At 48.7% G+C, this 20,311-nt stretch overlaps 1 protein-coding gene across 4 annotated transcripts in view; it reads right to left on the reverse strand.

The window, feature by feature from the left end:
• AP1B1 (adaptor related protein complex 1 subunit beta 1) overlaps positions 1-20,311 on the reverse strand; it is a 54,899-nt gene that overhangs the window by 9,031 nt on the left and 25,557 nt on the right. For 2 of the 4 annotated variants that reach the window (XM_033174375.1, XM_033174374.1), the window contains exons 4-16: positions 17,191-17,326; positions 16,191-16,436; positions 14,037-14,227; positions 12,166-12,387; positions 10,326-10,446; positions 9,990-10,085; positions 8,520-8,635; positions 7,582-7,747; positions 6,883-6,981; positions 5,623-5,882; positions 3,845-4,046; positions 2,034-2,054; positions 1,197-1,337 (exon numbers count right to left, since the gene is read on the reverse strand). In XM_033174375.1, coding sequence (XP_033030266.1) covers positions 1,197-1,337; positions 2,034-2,054; positions 3,845-4,046; positions 5,623-5,882; positions 6,883-6,981; positions 7,582-7,747; positions 8,520-8,635; positions 9,990-10,085; positions 10,326-10,446; positions 12,166-12,387; positions 14,037-14,227; positions 16,191-16,436; positions 17,191-17,326 — 2,017 coding nt within the window. The remainder of the gene's footprint in view (positions 1-1,196; positions 1,338-2,033; positions 2,055-3,844; positions 4,047-5,622; positions 5,883-6,882; positions 6,982-7,581; positions 7,748-8,519; positions 8,636-9,989; positions 10,086-10,325; positions 10,447-12,165; positions 12,388-14,036; positions 14,228-16,190; positions 16,437-17,190; positions 17,327-20,311) is intronic. The other 2 variants (XM_033174377.1, XM_033174376.1) reach the window with 1 other exon arrangement.

A 20,311-nucleotide genomic window follows, 5' to 3' on the forward strand; every position in this document is an offset into this window, starting at 1 on the left:
GAACCCGAACGTCTGGCGCAGCTTCCGATTGGCTGCAGGAGCTTCCTGAAGCCAATCGGAAAAGGCGCCTTGGTTTCCGAACATTTTGGAAGTCGAATGGATTTCCGGAACAGATTCCCTTCAACTTCTGAGGTACGACTGTATGTTATAAAATGAAAAACAAAAAAATCCTAACAAGAACCTGCCCCCCTACCCAAATGTTGGGGTTGGATCCGGACTAAGTCAGTTGCGCTTTGAAATCATGTGGATTTCAACTGAAACGATGTTAAGACTAAGGGCAGCATTCAGTTTTACACAGAAAAGACCCGCTGAAACTAATGAACACGGTGGTGTGGGATCCATTAATTGCAATGGGTCTACTGTGAGTAAAATTAGGTTGCACAAGCACTCTTTAATTTTTCCCACCAAGTCCAATGGGACACCCAAGGTCAGCAAACTTAGCCTGGGCCCAATCCATTCTTTTTATAGCTTACACTTCTACAGGATGGGTCCTCAACATTGCAATTACTTGGAGTATGGCTGACATTGGATAGCACCCCATCCCTCTCAACTGTAAGTCTACTTAGCAGGGCCTGGTTTTTTTTAACTACTCTACAGTGCTTAGCAGTTTTTGACACAATAAATAATAACAATAATCTGTGGATTTTGCTGCTGCTGGGAGAACTAGTGGATGCAGAAGTTACATAACTCCACACTAGTCTAGGGATGGGGAATATGTAGTCCTCCAACTGGCATCAGCTCCAACCACCATGGTCAATTATCAGGGATGATGACCAAATGGTAGGGCCGGCCCCAACAGGGTATGAGAGAACCTGAAACTCACTGGGAGCTCCAGGAGAGCATCAGACCGGGTCAGGGATGGGGAATATCTGTGACCTCCAGAAGCTGCTGGACTACAGCTCCCATTATTCTTCACCACGGGTCATGCTGCTTGGGGGAGCTGATGGGAGCTGGAGTCCAACAACATCTGGAGGGCCACAGATGTTCCCCATTCCTTCTCTAGTCCAATGCACTCATGGAGCACCTAGGGAGCTCAGGCCCTCTCATTCCCTGTTGGGGCCAGCTCTACCATTGGGTCTAGCCAAAGGAAAGAAGCCCGTTACCCACAGAGAGGCGCCAGGCATCTTACAAGCAATGGTATCGAGAGCCACTTGGCCCTTGGTTCCCGGCACTCCTCAGAGGCCAGTGCTACTCACCGTTTTGGGAGCTACGTAGGACCCCGACAATGTTCCCACGCCGCCAGCCAGGTCGAAGAGGTCTCCCAAGCCCCCGCCCAGGGGCGCTCCCAAGTTGGAGGGCATGACCGCGCTGGGCGCTGTGAAACTGGGGCCCCCCATCTGCAGGGAGATAAAGGCACCAAGGTGTTACAAGTTCACAGAGGCAATTCCAAAGGCAGTGGGGTGGGTGGAGACACGAGCCTACAAAGGGTGGCTTGAGAGTAGGGAGCAGAGGAGCAAGAGACATTACACAGAGCTGCAGCAGTTGGCACACCTTCGGGAAGGGCCACTCTTACAAGAAGAGGCAAATGCAGAAGCTTTTATAGAAATCTGCCTAATACTGAATCAGACCATTGGTCCATCTACCTCCAGCCTTGTCTACATTGACAGGCAGTGGCTCTCCGAGGGTTCAGGCAGGACAAATTCCAAGCCCTACCTGGAGTTGAAGCAGGGGTTGAACCTGGGAGCTTGAGCTGCAGACCTTCTCTGCATTTACACACAAACAGAGGATGGATAAACCCACACAAGGGGGAGGACTAGGAGGGGGGGGGTTCTCCCAAGAACATGTAACACACACACACCCACACCTGTTGGATCAGACTAATTTATGTATTTAGATAGATCTGGTTTGTTTCATTTTTAGTGTACTTCACACTTTGAGATGATCAGGTAGAAAGCAAATAATACTGATAAGAGTAGCATCCACTTCATCTCTCTCCCCCCCCCCCGCAAAGCCATGGTTTCCCAGCAGGAAAGAGTGGAGGGAAGGGGGGGAGGAACACTGACGGGAAAGCTAGTAAAAGGGCTGGACCATACCCCTTCAGCTTCGTCCCCCATCTCCAAGAAGCAGCAGGCAAGTTGGAATAGAAGAGACAGCCACATGCAGAGAGAGAGAGGGAGAGAGAGAGACAAAAGCCAGGATTTGGGAATGGGGGGTGGGAGAAGGGAAAGAGACAAAACAAGAAGGGGTGAAAGAGAGGTTAGTCACTCAAGACTACAACACACAGATGCTATCAGCCACAGCGCTACAAGACAGCTCCCCACAAGAACGCAGCAGCCCCCTGCCCTGCCCATTCTATAATAAAATAATGATGATGATGATGATAATAATCTACTATTTATACCCCGCCCATCTGCACCCCCTCTGTCCTGCCCGTTCTATAAAATAAATAATAATAATAATAATAATAATCTATTATTTATACCCCGCCCATCTGGTTGGGTTTCCCCAGCCACTCTGGGTGGCTCCCAACAGAGTATTAAAAACACGATAAAAGATCAAGCATTAAAAACTTCCCTAAACAAGGCTGCCTTCAGATGTCTTCTAAAAGTCAGATAGTTGTTTATTTCCTTGACATCTGATGGGAGGGCGTTCCACAGGGCTGACGCCACCACAGAGAAGGCCCTTTGCCTGGTTCCCTGTAACCTCACTTCTTGCAGTGAGGGAACTGCCAGGAGGTCCTTGGAGCTGGACCTCAGTGTCTGGGCTGAACGATGGGGCGGAGACGCTCCTTCAGGTATACTGGGAATCGTTCACACTGAACGGTTTCGCCTCTGCCAACTCCCAGCGGAGCTTTGAGTCATCCTCCACTGCCCATGCATGCCTAACCACTTATGTCCTAAAGTGGTGGGTGGCCAATGCGATGCCCTCCAGATAAGACGACAGTTCCCATAATCCCTGACTACTGGGATATGTTTCCTGGGGGCGTGATGGGAGCCCGGCAACACCTAGCGGGCACCTTTTGGCTGCCCTGATCCAAAAAGGGTGTGAGAAAGGCCCGGACAAGATTCCTCAGCTGCCTCTCTGTACAAAACGGGACCAAAGATTAATGGATTGCGTCCAGTTGTTTTAAGTCATATTCAGGGTAGGAAAAATGAAAGGACACGGCTAAGCTCACATTCACACTGCACATTATTTATATTTTTTATTCTTACTGCTAACTACGACTGCTGAGGCTGCTCCTGCTGTTATCTATTACCTGCCCTGCACCCTAATGTCCCAGAGCAGGTTACTGAATTAAAAAAACACAATTTGAAACAACGGACAATAACAAAAACGAGGCAGGTCCTGAAACATACACATTGTGCCCAAAAAGGCAAGAGTGAAGAGGTTATGTCTTCAGCACTTTGGTGCCACTTTAAACAGCCATGGCTTCCCCCAAAGAATTCTGGGAGCTGTCGTTTGTTAATGGCGTTGTTAGCAGAGACTCCCCTTCCCAGAGTTCCCTGGGAAGAAAGACTGACCACTAAACCGCCCTGGAAACCATAGCTATGGGAGGGGAATAGAAGGGTTTCCTCAAGGAGAATTCCCAGAATTCTTTGCGGGGAAGCCATGGCTGTTTAAAGTGGTATCCCAATGCTTTAAACGTATGAATGCGGCCCAGCTTGGGTCCATTAATTTCAGTGGGCCTACTCAGTATAACTTAAGTTGGACACGGCTGTATATCTACACACAGTCTTAAAACACACAGGCAGCATGAAACATAGGCAGACAGGGAACCAACAGCAACAGAGCATAATGTCAGCGGCCACACTTAATGCTGCTGTTTTCGAGGATTCAAAGTCCTCCAACGAACATGCCGTGCCCTCTTGCAAATCCTGGGGGGGGGGGCAGGATTAGGACTTACCAGGCTGTCCAAGCCACCGCCGAGAAGGTCGACGGCACCCATCTGCACCGACGAGGTGGCAACCGGAGGGCCGCTCACGGGGGGTCCCAGGTCAAGGTTCAGCAAGTCTCCCAGGAGGTCTCCTTGCGTCGGGATGACCGCTGGCTGCTCAGACTGGGGGGCCCCAGCTGGAGCAACATCCGGGCTCTCTGCACTTTCGCTCCTGTGTTCATAGTGTAGGGTGGGGTGGGGAGGAAGAGACGAAGAAAACAATTTAAAAATGGCCTGCTTCCTTCCTTCCAAAAAAAGAGAGACATAGATCAGGAGTACCCAAACTGTGGCACATGTTGCACCAGTGGTTCGCATGATTCATCAGGATTCCTTGCTTGGCTGCATAAAATATTCATATATAATCAGTGAATTTTCTGTCTGCCGTAGCAATTATAATACACTGGGTGAGATGCTGTGTGATGGTTAATTGCATTTTTATCGCTTTTTTCATTTCTCATAATGCATTTTATTGTATCCTGATCCGAATTCAATGGAATAAAAATAAAAATCAGCAATAAAAACCCAATTAAGTATCATACTTAATGATTGTTTTGCCTGCTGTAGCAACTGCAGTCTGCGGAGACCATCAGCATTTTCCAAGTGGCCTGGGATGGGGGTGGGGGGCGGAGGGGAGTTTGGGAACCACTGACTCAAGAGTGTGTCTTTCTCTGGATTTCTGGACTCAAAGAGAAGGTTCATGAAAAGGTACTCGTATAAATTTAGATTTGGTAGAAATGTGAGTTAATTACTGTTTTCATTTGTGAAAATGTAACCGTGAAAAATTAATAAAAAACTATTTACCAAAAAAAAGAGAAAAAGTGTGTGTTCATTTCTACCACCCAGCCACCCTACCCCAGGGTCCCTTGCACCAGCAGACGGGTGGAATCCAATGCAGAAGTTGTGGCTAGCGGGAACCGGCTATGCAACAGATTGTGAAATCTACCGCGCAGCAAAGTTTCCAGCAATCTGGCACAGTGACATTTTGGTGACACAGCACAATTTGCCAGTGGAAGCCGTGGACCGCTAAGTGATTTCAGCTTTGTGCTACATTGGCTACAACCATGGCAGTCCATGTATTGGTAATCTCAAGGCTAATCACTGGAACATGCTCTATGTGGGGCTGCCCTTGGGCCTGGTTTGGATGCTCCAGCTGGTGCAGAATGCGGTGGCCGGACGACTGATGGGGGCATCTGGCAAGCAACACGAGACACAGCTCTTAAAGCACCTGTACCGGCTGCCCCTCTACTACTCAAGGCATTAATTTGCAAAGTCCCGAACGGCTTAGGTCCAGGGTGCCTCAGGGACCACCCGAACCCTTGTATCCCAAGCTTGATCACTGGGATCATCTGCAGGGGTGCCACTGGCCGTTCCTCGAGTTGGCAAGACAACAGCGGGAAACTCAGCCTTTTTCGTGTCGTTGGCCCGGTCCTGTGGAACTCTCTGCCACTAGGAATCCAGCAGACACCTTCTGTGCCTACACCTGCCGAAAACCCTTCCTATTCTGCAGGGAATGCCGAATATGCCTTTCCCTAACAGTTCGCTGGTTTCTTTTTTATATGCTTTCTCTTGTATGTCATTATGTATAATCACTGCAAACCACTCTATATTTTTTTTTAAAAAAAAATGTAAGTATTTTTATAAATAGAATGAAAAAAAGAGAGAGCCAAGGACGGAGTGGGCTGTAGAGAGCAGCAACAGAACCACCTCTCCCTGCACAAAAACCACCGCTGCCACCAAAGGGTACTCACGATCCTGTCCGTGGGGGGAGGCTCTTATGGACGATGCCTCTGCTCCCCTCCACGAAGGCGGTGGGGGGCTTGTGGTAGACGGAGGCCAGCGTGCCGATGTAGCAGATCAGCTCGTCCAGCAGAGTCGGCTCAATCAGGTCCGTCTCTTCAGAGATGAGTGGCTTCTCTGCCAGAACCACCTCCTTGGCCGCCACAGGATCGGTAGAGAGCAGGCGCCAATAGATGTAGCCACGGTCCCTCAAGTCGGGGTTATCCGAATCCTAAGTGGTGGGAGCCGCAATGGGGGGGGGGGGAGGAGGGCAGGGAGACAAGGAAAGGAGCATGTGAGTGTGTTTGTGTGTTTTCACACCAGGGGCTCTCCAAACCTGCCCAGAGGTCAGTTAACACACTGGATGTCTTAACAGATGCAGGCCACTCTGCCTCACTCTTTCTCGTCCTTTGCACATGCAGAGGCCAGAGATCAGAGTGCTGAAGCTTCTTGTTTAAAAAGAAAGCCAAGTTTCTAGTCCTCGTGACCGGGGGGGGGGAAAGGCTGGAAAGCATTTAAGGTGACGAAGAAGAAGAAGAAGAAGAAGAGTTTGGATTTGATATCCCGCTTTTCACTACCCGAAGGAGTCTCAAAGCGGATAACATTCTCCTTTCCCTTCCTCTGTGAGGTGAGTGGGGCTGAGAGACTTCAAAGAAGTGTGACTAGCCCAAGGTCACCCAGCAAATGCATGTGGAGGAGCGGAGACGTGAACCCCGTTCACCAGATTATGAGTCTACCGCTCTTAACCACTACACCACACTGGCTCTCTGACGAACATAAATCCAAGGCAAGTTTAAAATGGTTTAATAATTTGCTTGTGTTTTTATCTTGTGTTTTATTCTGTGAACTGCCCTTGGTATATAAATGTAGTAAGTCTGGATCTTAAGACTCTCCTCTGGTCACACACCCTTCCTTGGAGTGTTTTCTCCTGGCTTGGAAGTGTCCCTGAACTCCAGTCGTGCCTCTTGTTTGCCCTGGATGAAGGGGGGGGGGGAGAAGTGTGCAAGTGTTGCGCAGAAACTAGTCTCTTGTGTACAGAGGGTAAAATTTGCATCTGTAGCTCCGCCCACTTTTGCTTCTGGCCCCTCCTACCCCTGGCATGTGGTCCTCAGGAGGTCGCCTAGACTGACAAAGCTTCCGCACCCCTGGCTACCTTGCAGAACCCCTGCAGGGACGTAAAGGGGGCCTCCAGGTTTAAAAAGGCAAGGAGAGGCCACCTCTTCTTCCCCTACCTGCGTAGCCAGGCTGAGGACCTGCTGGACCAGCTCCTGGGTCTCGGTGGGCTTCTTCAGGAACAGCTTGACAATGGCCGTCAGCAGCTGCAGCTGCACCTGCGGCGGACGAAAGAAAAAAGAAAAAAGGGGGGACTGAACCTGGGATCTTCTGCATGCAACAGCTGGCGTTCTACTACTACCATCCTGGAAGAAATTGGGAGTCCGAACGGGAAGAAGAAGAAGAGTTTGGATTTGATATCCTGCTTTATCACTACCCAAAGGATTCTCAAAGCGGCTAATATTCTCCTTTCCATTCCTCCCCCACAACCAACACCGTGTGAGGTGAGTGAGGCTGAGAGACTTCAAAGAAGTGTGACTAGCCCAAGGTCACCCAGCAGCTGCATGTGGAGGAGCGGAGACGCGAACCCGGTTCACCAGATTATGAGTCTACCGCTCTTAACCACTACACCACAGTGGAAGCTGCATGAGGGACAGGGGGCACCTGCAGGAGGTGCCAATGAAGTTAAACGTGCAACCTGAGAGGTGCATCGCCCAAGACACAACCTCTAGGATTCCTGAGGGGGGGGTGCAAGATCTTCACGGGTTGGCTGCTTGGGGGAGGCAAGGCACCATGGGGGGGGAATCTGGAGGGAATCGTTGCAGCCTTTGCTGCCTAATCCTCAGCCACCCCACCTGGGAGACTCTGCCCCGTCTCACCTGGGTGCTTTCGTCGTGGAACCCTTCGAGGAAGCTCTCCAGAAGCTCATCCGCGTTGTCTATGCGCTCTGCGTATTCGCCCACGATCCAGATCATGGCTGCCCGAGCCTCGGGTTCGTCGAGGGAGTCCAGGTTCTCGCACAGGGTGGCGATCACGCTCTCGTACCTGTGTGTTGGGGGCGGGGACAGGAGGGGTGGGAGGAGCTAAGAGGCAGCGGAGAACCAAGTGCGGCGCAGCGGTTAGAGAGCATCAGAATACGACCCGGGAGAGGACCAGGGTTCAAATGCCACCATTTGGCTGACTGCCCCTCCTCAGGCTGACCTACCTCACAGGTTCTGGGGGATTAAATAAGGACAGAGAAAGATATAGCCATGTTAAGCCTCCTTGAGGCCCTTGGTGAAAAAGTAGGATAGAAATGCAGTAAATAAATAAGTAAGCCAGAGGGGCTTCATGGATAGATCCTTTCAAAGGCAAAGAGCTAGCTCTGCATGTGCTGGGCATCCCATGTCATCAAGAGCCAAAAAAATAAATAAAAGAAAAATCTAAGGCTCTATATTTCTGGATAGGTTTCACTGTATCATTATCAATTGCCTTCTCACAGAATCATGGAAGGGACCCCCGAGGGCCATCTAGTCCAACCCCCCTGCACTGCGGGAATCTTTTGCCCAACGTGGGGTTCGAACCCGCAACCTTGAGATTAAGAGTCTCTTGCTCTATCGACTTGAGCTATCCCAAGCCACCAATTTTAAAAAACAGTAACTAATAAGTTTAATACATAATAAAATGTTCCCATGTGTTATCAAAATGGTCACTTTTCGAGGAGAGGCAAACCAGAATGGAACTGGGGGGTGGGGAGAGGGGGCTCCTAGTCTGACGTGCAGCCACCCGAAAGGAACTAACAAGTCAGCAGCTAGGCTGTTAAGAAAGGGCTCCTTACTTGTTGGGGTACTTGCGGAAGATGTCCTTGATGACGACAATGGCTTCCTGGACCACATAGTTGACCTTGGTCTGGATGAGGTCAAGCAAGGTGCTTACACAACGCTCTGCCGATTGCTGGGCAGGAAGAAAGAGAAAGGTGGTTGGGGCTGTGTGTAGAGGAACTGGGGATTAGCCAAGAGGCTTAGGAGAAACTACGGATGCTTGCTTTAAAAAAGGGAAGTTAAAGGACACCCAGGTTATCTCCCAGCAAGGGTGGGATGGCAGCAGCAGGAAAGCCAGGAATTTCCTGGCTGTAACAAAACAAGAGTCACATGCAGCCTTCTGCACACTAGAGAAGACCAATTGGGAAGGGGGAGGCAGGATCCCCATGCTATGACGGATGCCTCAAACGCTGTTGTTTTAAAAAAAACCTGGTTCCCCACGCAAAAACATGTCGATCTCCAGCACTACGGACACCGCTTGCCTTGAAAAACGAATTTTAATGTTGGAAGGTTCTGTAAAGGTCAAGCCCCCTTTTCCAAAGAGCCAAGATCTACCAGATGCCGTGAGAATGTAAGAAAAACCTGCTGGATCAGGCCAGTGATTCCAGCATCCTGTTTTCATAGGGCCTACCAGGTGCCCCAAAGGGAAGTCTGCATGCATGATTCGGGTGTAAGAGCACTCTCTGCTCCTCTCCCTAATGTCTTCAGTCCCCATCCTCCCCAAAAAGAGGGGGGGGGGTTTCCACAACACAGAATACAAAATTCATTTGTGCTCTCCTACTCGTAGCCTCTAAATGCTTGGAAAGCCAAGTATGTTTGAAGTTACCGTATTTTTCGCTCCATAGGACGCACTGGACCATAGGGCGCACGTCATTTTTAGAGGAGGAAACCAGGAAAAAAATATTTTTCTGGTTTTCCTCCTCTAAAAGCCCTGTTGTTGTTTTTTTGAGGATCAGCTAAAAGCTTTGCAGCTTTTTTTGCAAAGGGGGAAAAGCAAAGAGGAAATGCCCCATTTTTATGGGGTTCAACTCACATTTCTGAAAAATCTTAAGGAAAGGGAGCAGTTTCTACTGTTTCCAGACAGATAATCTAATCAGCCAGTCACATGTCCTGGGGAAACAAACAACCTTCCTCTGCAGCACATTCAACAAAGGAGGACGGGGCTGAAAGGGAGCCGGGACTCTTAACTCTCTCCCGATCTCTTGCTGATCAGCTGCTGAGCGGGGTCCTTTCAACACCCCCCTTTCTCTTTGTAAAATAAAAAGCACAATCTGCTTTTGGCCCCTGGGCAATTTAGCTCCAGGGACCACCATTCACTCCATAAGACGCACAGGTATTTCCCCTTACTTTTGAGGAGGGAAAAAGTGCGTCTTATGGAATGAAAAATACGGCAAGCCTTTTGCAGAATCAGGCCACTCTCCCAGATAAGATGCCAGCCTCCCCCAAACTGGTGCCCGCCAGATTTTCTGGACCACACCTTGGCTCACCTCGACCTTAATGGCACACCGGCCAATCGCCCGCACGGCTTTCCGCACAAAGTCCACATCGACTTCCGTTGCGTACTCCTTTAACTCGGCAAGCACCTATCAGAAGACGTGGGGCAAAGGAAAAAAGGAAAAAGCACATGCTGAGAATTTGGGGCAGGAAGGAGAGAAGAGTGGAATGCCTTCTTTAGAGGCAATAGCTTCAGCCTTCCCAAACAGCGGGTGCCTTCCAGATCTTGGGGGACTGCAATTCCTTTCAGTCCTCATCCTTGCAGGGCAGTGGAGACTCTGAAGCAAATTCAGGGGGTGGGGAGGAAGAGAGAAAAGAGGAGGATTTACCTGTGCAATGTTGGCCTGCGAGGCCAGGCGGATCATGATATCCAGCTTCTCCAGTTTGACGTAGATCGGGTCGTTGTACTTCACAAAGAAGACTTTCATCTCGTGCTTGAGGATTTCAGGTCTGGGAGGAAGATGAAGAAGAAGAAGAGTTTGGATTTGATATCCCGCTTTATCACTACCCGAAGGAGTCTCAAAGCAGCTCACATTCTCCTTTCCCTTCCTCCCCCACAACAAACACTCTGTGAGGTGAGTGGGGCTGAGAGACTTCAGAGAAGTGTGACTAGCCCAAGGTCACCCAGCAGCTGCATGTGGAGGAGCGGAGACGCGAACCCGGTTCACCAGATTACGAGTCTACTGCTCTTAACCACTACACCACAATTAAGAGATCCTAAGAAGAAACATTTCCAGCTGTGCAACTTATAAATTGCAAAAGAGTCTTTAAGTAATAAATAAATAAATAAATCAGAAGTTTTCATTTAGTAATCTCATAGAATGGTAGAGTTGGAAGGGACCCCCAAGGTCATCTAGTCCAACCCCCTGCAATGCAGGAATCTTTTGTCCAACGTGAGGCTCAAACCCAGGACCTAGAGATTAAGAGTCTCATGCTCTACCGACTGAGCTATTAGGCAACACTGCTCTGGGAAAGTGTCGTTTTAGGATGAATCGTGTGCCTCGTTAGCACCGGTACAGTGATTATACTGGAAATCAAAAGTGAAACTGTGAAAGTAGTTCCCATGTTGCAGGCTGGGAGTCAGAGGTGGGTCTCAGTTCTGGACCGTTGAAAGACCTACCTTCTATACAAACATATTTACATGCCCATAGGTCTTATGTATGATCTTAGCAGCTCGCATAGCAATTGCAACTCAATGCAGCCCCCAAATCTTACACCCATGGGCGCTTGATACCACTCACTCTGAAATAGAGCTATAATGGAGAAAACTATGCATAATTTGAGATTTTGACAAGGTCTAGAACATCCAGACACTTTTCCTTTGATCTGGCATTCCTTTAATTACGTTTTATAATGGAACCATCATTTTCAAGTCAGCCCTGGTCACAAACCTGGCAAATCGCAAACTATACTTGACATTTTTACATCCTTAAGATATCAATTACTTCCCTCCTTCTCTTCCCATGGTCCATTTTACATATTATAAATCCCTGCATTTTTTTTACAGAAACTATACAATTCAGTATTCCATTATTACATCCATCATAACTTATTTTCACTGTTGAATTTAATGCTGCCAGCGTTTTCAGCTGTACACAGTTATTTCCAGTATATTCAATAAAAGTTTTCCAATCTTCTGTAAACAGATGTTCTTCTTGTTCTCTTATTCAATATGTTAAGCCTGCAAGCTGCGCATATTCCATCAGTCTAAGTTGCCATTCGTCTTTGGTTGGGACCTCGCTCGTTTTCCATTTCTGGGCTAACAAAACACGGGCCACAAGTAGTGGCACACATAAATAACCTTTTTTGACACCTGGGAATTTCAGTCTGAATTACCCCCAACAGAAATGACTCTGGATTTTTTGGGAAAGTACTTTTAAACGTGTTTTTTTTTTCCAATTCATTGTGGATCATTTTCCATGGACTTTGGTATTTTAACCCACGTGCCTGTTTTATAGTTTTGCTTCTCATCTTCTGATTTTTTCATCTGTTGCTACAACAGCTTCTCTGTTTTACATTCGTTATAGAAGGAAATACCTTTAGCAAAAAAAAAAAAAAAACCCCAACAAACCCACTTACATGCCTGAGAGTACCTCACTGTATCCCTGGAAGCAGTGCTACCCATCAACCACCCTGCCCACCTGCAGCCAACAGAGCATCCATCATCACCTTTTCTGCACAATGAGGTTGATGTTTCGGAGAGCCACGTATTGCAGTTCTGGCTCAGCAGACAGCAGGGTGACGAGCGGGGGAGCCAGCTTCTTCAGCAAAGTGCCGTAATAATCCAGGTCCTTCGACAGCATCTCCATGAACTTCATCAGCACTTTCACAGCCGAGAGGACCACGGCGGAGTTAGCGTGGGACAGCCGGGGTGTCACTCGCTCACAGATGCTGTGGGGCGGGGGGAGAAGAAGAAGAAGAGTTTGGATTTGATATCCCGCTTTATCACTACCCGAAGGAGTCTCAAAGCGGCTAACATTCTCCTTTCCCTTCCTCCCCCACAAGAAACACCCTGTGAGGTGAGTGGGGCTGGGAGACTTCAAAGAAGTGTGACTAGCCCAAAGTCACCCAGGAGCTGCATGTGGAGGAGCGGGGACGCGAACCTGGTTCACCAGATTACAAGTCTACCGCTCTTAATCACTACACCACACTGGAAGGAAAAGGAAGATGCAAGCAGACAAAATGCCAGAGGAGATTTTTCACAAGCGCACAGAGCCACTGACCCACCAGCCCAGCTTCCTAGGTGCAACCAACAAAACCCTGTTTCTGTGGTCCTGCACTGCAGCCATTGGGTAATCTGGGGAAATGGCAGAAAAGGAAGAGTTGTGCTCTGTGCTAGCCCTGCTCAGGAAACCAGCAAGCAGGGCCTGCATTTTCCAGTTGCTATTTCTTTTCATTAAAAAAAATAAATTAATAAAATAAAACAAAATTAATTAAAACTGTTTAACATACAATACAATAAAAAACTAATCTAAATAAAAACAATAAAAACACTCTCCGTGCCCCCTTCTATGATTGGATTGAAGACTTACACAAACTCGCAACATATGAACAACTTGCATATAAACACAGACTTGCCACGGATAAATTCAATGTTATTTGGAATCCATTCTTACAAATACTTTAGTAGGTTAAGATCTGGTGAAGTACAATAACAACCTTGTAAAATATACAGTTTTGAGTTCCCCCCGCTCCCCCCTTTATTTTCCCTTCTACACGGGTGCTGTTTCTCTTTTTTCTCTCTCTTTCGTTTACGTCTCGCCATGTTTAGTGCACATATAACTATGTACTTTTTGAACTTTCAATAAGGATGTTTAAATTAATAATAATATAAAAAACAATAGAAAACACAATACAATAAAAATAAAACACAAAAAAGAAATGAAAAGAAAAACAATAAAAAAGAAAGAGAAAGAGAAAGAGGAGGAAGAAAAAGACAAAGCTTCCATCAGCTACTGGTATTCAGAAGCATACAGCTTCTGACTGGGGAATCCAATAATAGCCATTGTGGGTAGTAGCTATTGATAGACTTGCCCTCCTTACTTTGTCTCATCCTCTTTTAACACCATTCCAGTCTGTAGCCATCACTGCCTCCCGGGACAGCAAATTCCATAGTTTAAAATAAATCCTCTCTTTCATCTGCCCTGAATCTTCCAATATTCCAATGTCCAGGAGTTCTAGAGAAGGATAAAAACTTTTCTCTCTCCACTTTCTCCATATCTCCTCTTACTTGCTTTTCCTCTAAACATGGTGCCCTTTCTCAAAAAAAAATCTGTACAAAGTCTTCTGAAGTGCAGAGTGCTACAGTAAAGAATTTGGCTCCGTTGATAACAAAAACAGAGGCGTGGGACGGACAGACACCGACAGACAGACACACAGACACACAGACACACAGACACACACACACACACACACACACACACAATTGCACACAAGACTGGGCTGTCTCTGAGCAAGGAAGGGCATCTCGCACAACAGTGCCTGCAAAGCAGCATGGTCGACACGGGGCTCAAGTAAGTGAGCCAACCCGCAGCTCTCACCTCTGGGCCTCGCGGTCATCCTTGGGCATGTAGTTGGCCAGGCAGTCGAGGATGAAGATCTGGCCCCATTCCGTACACTCGTTCAGGGCAGTCAGCAGCTTGTTGATGGACTGTGGGTTCAAATCCAGCAGGTTGCTGCTGGGGTGAGATTCTGCTATCTCTGAGAGCGCTGCTACAGCATTAGCTACCACCTGGGGGGGAAAACAAAAGAGAGTAACCACCTGTGAAATTAGTAACATGGGAAGCTGCCTTATCCTGAGTCAAATCGTTAGTCCATCTAGCCCAGTACTGCCTACACTGACTGGCAGCAGTTCTCCAGGGTTTCAGGTGGGAGTCCTGCCGAGCCCACTGAGATGCCGAGGGCTGAACTGGGACCTTCTGCATACAAAGCAAAAGTTCTGCCACCTGAGCTACAGCTGCAGGTCTGTCTAGCTCAGTATAATTCCCAGAGTGCTCAAAAGGTCAACCTCTCTTTCCCAGGGAACTCTGGGAACTGTAGCTCCATGAGGGGAATGAAGGCTTCCTCTATAACAGGCATGGCCAAACTTGACCCTCCAGCTGTTTTGGGACTACAACTCCCATCATCCCTAGTTAACAGGACCAGCGGTCAGGGATGATGGGAATTGTAGTCCCAAAACAGCTGGAGGGCCAAGTTTGGCCATGCCTGCTTTATAACAAACCAGAGTTCCCAGAATCCTTTGCAGGAAGCCATGACTGTTTAAAGTGGTACCGTAGTGCTTTAAACGTAGAGTGTGAATGTGACCTAAGTCTTATAGGCCTCACCAGGCAAATAGTTCTCAGCAGCTCTTGCCTTTAAAAGAAACAAAACTCTCCACAGAAAAGCCTCCTGGAGGGGCCGGGGGTACAGAGATGCGTGGAAAGCAATGCACCCCTACCCAAAAAGAAAGAAAATTAAACCGAATGCTATTTTTGCATGAAGCGAGGCTTCCTAGCAAGGCCGCCATTTCTCTCAGCAACCCACAGGCCCAAGGAGCATTCGAGGCCATTTGGCCTAAATTAAAAATTCATTTGGAACTTGCGTCTGCCAAGGCGGCCGATAGTTCTCTCATTACGTTCCTTTTAAAAATGTAGGAAGCGTGGAGCGCGAAGGGTGGGGTGGGGGAAAGAAAAGGAGCAGCAGTCGGGTTGGGCATTTCTCCAACGCTGGTTAAACGTGCAAGACAGCAGGCAGCACTTTGCCGCTCAGCTGCTTCCATTTCAAAGATGCAAGGTTGGCTCCAGGCCAGGCGCTGCATACAGAAAGGCAGCCTGTCAGGGGGACGTATTCCTGACCTGCTATCTTTCCTTGGTAATAATCGTGGACGCTAGCAATTCCCGACGGCCCCTACACATTTGAGCTAACCATGTAAGGCACGGGTGTCAAACACAAGGCCCGCGGGCCGAATCCGGCCCGCCAGACCACATCATGTGGCCCGTGTAGCCGCCGCTAGCCGCAGGGGCGGAGGGAGGCTCCGCGCCGCCTGGGGCGGCAGCGCGGAGGAGGCACCCCCCTGGGGGCGGGGTGCCGTGACGTTGCGTTGTGATGTCACGACGCAACGTCAGGACTGAGTGCGCACGCGCAAAATGTCGCGCGTGCGCACTCCGTTGCTGGGCTCCCACTGCTGCTGCCGCTTCCACAGCGACTTTGCGAGCCCGCCGGATGAAAAGGCGGCTTGGGGGCAGCTGCCGATCGCGCACGGCAGCCCCCCCCAGCCACTTTTTCACTCAGAGGGCTCGCAAAGTCGCTGCGGAAACGGCAGCAGCAGCAGGAGCCCAGCAACGGAGTGCGCACGCGCTACATTATTACATAAAACAGTCATAATTGAATGCGGTGACAATAATTTATGATAATAAAGAGTGGACACATAGTCCTACAGATACAACCGGCCCTTTGATGGTGACCAAACTGCTGATGCGGCCCCCGATGAATTTGAGTTTGACACCCCTGAGGGAATGGAGGAGAAGAACTCTTTGCAGCTGGTTCCTTGACTACAAACTTAGCGAAGGCTGGAAGTAGTAGGTCCACCCTTCGACTGCCTGGGAATCCCTCCGGACCCAAAGCCTTTCACGGAGCTTGGTTCAGCTGGGGGAGGGGAGAAGCAGCCTGGACCGCCCCCCTCCGTCCCCACCCCCAGGCAAGAAGGGGCCCATCACCATAGGATTGGAGTCCGAGATGAGGTCCTTCAAGGTGTCCAGGAAGCCCTGGTCCTCCACCAGCTGCGCGTTGATGTCGTGAAGCTTCGCCACGCAAACAGCCGCCGTCTTGCGCACGTAAGGGTCCTCGTCCTTCAGGCACTTCCTCAGCGGCTCACAGAGGTACTCGGTGATCTTATCGACCCGGATGCAGCCCATCGTGCGCACCGCCAGCGCCCGGATGAGGGGGTTGGGATCTTCGCAGTCCTGTAGGGTATGGAAAAGGCATCGCAGAGTTGGGAAGAGGTTGAGAATAGGGCGACCCAAACGATCAAGGTGTGGAGAGACTCACCTATGAGGAATAGTCGCAGCGTTTGGGATTTTTTTATTCTTTAAGTTATTATTTATACAGTGGTGCCTCGCTAGACGAAAATAATTCATTCTGCGAGTATTTTCGTCTAGCGAAGCACCAATGCAAATCGGGGTTTTAGCTAGACGGAAAAAAAAATTCGTCTTGCGAGGCAGCCCCATAGACTTTTTTGTCTTGTGGGACAGCCTTCCGCTAGACGAATGCCTTCATCTAGCGAGTTTTTCGTCTAGCGAGGCATTCGTCTAGCGGGGCACCACTGTACTTTTTCAGGTTTATACATTTCAATAGTTATACAATCAATTTAACATTTCAAAGTTTGACTTCCTTCCCCCTCTTTCTTTTTAAAACTTTAGAGCGGGGGGTCAGCAAACTTTTTCAGCAGAGGGCCAGTCCACTGTTCCCTCAGACCTTGGGGGGGGGGCTGGACTATATATATATATATTTGGGGGGTGGAAATGAACGAATTCCTATGCCCCACAAATAACCCAGAGATGCATTTAAAATAAAAGGACATATTCTACTCATGTAAAAACACGCTGATTCCCAGACTGTCCGCGGGCTGGATTCAGAAGGCGACTGGGCCGGATCCGGCCCCTAGTTTGCCTACCCATGCTTTAGAGAGCAAGTGCTGCCCCTGCTCCTGTAACTCACCTTGACAAAGGTGTTGACAGCCATGATGGCCATGTCCGGCTGGCTCTTGGCATAGTTCATCAGGTACAGGTAAACCAGCTTCTTGAGCTCCAGATTGTCCGTCTGCATGCAGTTCACAACGTCGGGGAAGAGAGCGCTGGAAACGGAGAACAAGCAGGAGGCGTGAGGAACCAGGATACAGATGGGGAGACACACACCCCCTTGATGCCAGGCAGTGCTGCTATAGAGCAGCTGGTCAACGGGGCAGGAAAAATGTAAGCCTTGGAAATAATAGTCATAACGGCAATGATTTTATTATTTATACCCTGCCCATCTGGCTCGGTTGCCTCAACCACCCTGGGAGGCTTCCAAAACACATATAAAAACGTAATATAATGTCAGACATTTAAAAAAAAACTTCCCGATACAGATTCATCTGACGAAGTCTGTATTACACATGAAAGCTCATACCTTGAAAGCTTATATTTAGTTGATCTGTAAGGTGCCACTGGAATTATTTAAAAAAAATTTTTTTTCATCTTTCACCTTGTTATTTATTATGCCTGATACAGAGCAGCCTTCAGGTGTCTATAGCAGGAAGACAACAGGCCGCCAGCTTGGAGGCAGCGTGCCTCTGAATTCCAGCTGCTGGGAGTAGAGAGAGGGCTGCTTTCGCACCCAGGTCCTGCTTCTGGACTTTCCAGGGGCATCAAGTGCTGTGACTTGGTGGTAGACCATCTGCTTTTCATGTATAAGGTCCTATGGTTCAATCCCCAGTGGCATACCCAGTAAGAGCTGGGAAAGGCTCCTGCTTGAAAAGCCTAGAAAGCTGCTGAGGACAGTGTGGTTTCCCTTGGGTCTCCAGCTGTCTTTGGACTACAGTTCCCATCATGCTAGCTAGGGATAATGGGAGTTGTAGTCCAACAACAGCTGGAGACCCTTGTTTGGGAAACTTGGTGTATATAGACCGTACTGAGAGAGATGGACCAATGGCCTGACTCAGTGTAAGGCAATCACCCACACGCCTGTTTCATTCAGCTTTTTATTTAGAACCTTGAGGACTAGAATCTTAAAGTCAAAGCTAGATGGACCAACAGCCTGGCTCTGCATAAAGCAGCGCCCTGTGTTCCTACCTGGTTGGCCACTGCAAGAACAGGATGCTGGGCCAGCTGGGTCTGTGGTCCCATCCAGAGGGACCCTTCTTAAGAACCGGGCAGCTAACTATGACACCAGATTGCCCTCTTGGTTTAAAAACAAAGCAAACACCAATACAGTGTGGACCTGATGCTCCCCAGGCCAAACTTAAAAGAGATTTGTCCTCCCGTCGCCCCATCGGAGAAAGACGAGGAATGCCTAAATCTACCAGGCCAGCTAGAAAAAGATCTTAACTTTTCCCAGGTTGCCGTGCCAGATTTGGACTATCTGCTTGAAGGCTTCGCAACTGCTTTGCTAACTTAATTCTGCCCAGACAGCTTGTTGCTTGGTTACACTATTCCTGCACAGAACTACCACTGGATGATGACGCCGCTGAATGCTTCCTACCCCGCTCTGGATGTTAAAAACCAAAATTCCCTGAACAAAGAAATCCAGCCAGAGAGCTGTGCTAACAGAGGGCGATAGGATTTCTAGCCCAGAACAGATGGAGGGCTGTAGGCTAGAGAAAGCAGAGTTAAATGCTATTTTTTTCCATCCTCATTTTTCAGATCAGTACCCGTGTTGAGATTCACTGCTCTGGCTTCACCATTCAGAGGCCTCTCTTCCTGCCCCCTGCCTACTACGTTCCCCCTCCCTTCTTGTTATCGTGCATTGGTTCCTTCAAGATTGGACTGCTGCAATATGCTCTGCGTGGGGCTTCCCTTATGCAATTGCTGGCAGGAGCAATACCATGTCAGCTTACAGCTCCTCTGCTCAAGAGAGCTGCACTGGTTGCTCATTTGCTCCCGGGCCAAATTCAAGGTTTGTTACTATTAGTATATAAAAGCTTGGGACCAAGTTTACCTGTGAGATCGTCTTACCCCATTGATGACCCCCTTGACTGCTCTGATCTACAGAACTGGCAAAGTTACACATGCCACAAAATACACGCATTTGTAAGAAAATGATATATTTAGTGCAGCAATGCTGACACTTCGGAACTCCCTGCTGATTGATATCAGACTGTGCACTGCTAAAACATTTCTGTTCAGGCAAGCCAATCCAGGGATGCGGACATGTGTTTTAATTTTGGTGCAGGGTTCCCCACCCTTATCGTCAAGTTTAATTTTTGAATGTAGAATTGTAGTGTTGGAAGGGACCCCGAGGGTCATCTAGTCCAACCCCCTGTAGTGCAGGAATTCTGCCCACTACCATCCCCGAGTGGGATCAAACCACCAACCTTCTGGTTAACAACCAGACCCACTGACCCCATGGCACCGCAGGAGGGCTCTATATATAGTTGCTTTCAACTGTTTGTGTTCTGTTTCTAAATTGCTTCGAGGTTTTCCCATGACCAAGAGGTATACAAGCCTTGTCAAATAAATAAAAATGAATGGAATTGCTCCCTGGTCCAATTTCAAAGCCGCAAAATGCTTGGCACGTGCGAAGAGTCCTGCTCCCTGAAGGTCAAGGACGCAGCCGACCTCCTTAATCCAAACAGCGAAGCCTGGAATCCGGATTATTCCTATGCCACATAACTTTAACTAGAAGCAAGGCTGACGGCTTGAAGCTCTGGTGCGCAGAAGGCCAGAGACCAAGTCAATGAAACCAGGCAGAGGGCCTTGTGAGAACCACCATGATCATTCTCGGTCCAGTAAGTATATCTTAAGGAGCGTCTCCACCCCCATCGATCTACCCAGACACTGAGGTCCAGCGCCGAGGGCCTTCTGGCGGTTCCCTCATTACGAGAAGCCAAGCTACAGGGAACCAGACAGAGGGCCTTCTCGGTAGTAGCACCCGCCCTGTGGAATGCCCTCCCACCAGATGTCAAAGAGAACAACAACTACCAGACTTTTAGAAGACATCTTAAGGCAGCCCTGTTTAGGGAAGCTTTTAATATCTGATGAATTATCTGAAGAAGTGTGCATGCACACAAAAGCTCATACCAAGAACAAACTTAGTTGGTCTCTAAGGTGCTACTGGAAAGAATTTTTTATTTTGTGATGAA

This window comes from Lacerta agilis, chromosome 17 (genome assembly GCF_009819535.1).
Source record: "Lacerta agilis isolate rLacAgi1 chromosome 17, rLacAgi1.pri, whole genome shotgun sequence".
Taxonomy (NCBI): Eukaryota; Metazoa; Chordata; class Lepidosauria; order Squamata; family Lacertidae; genus Lacerta; species Lacerta agilis.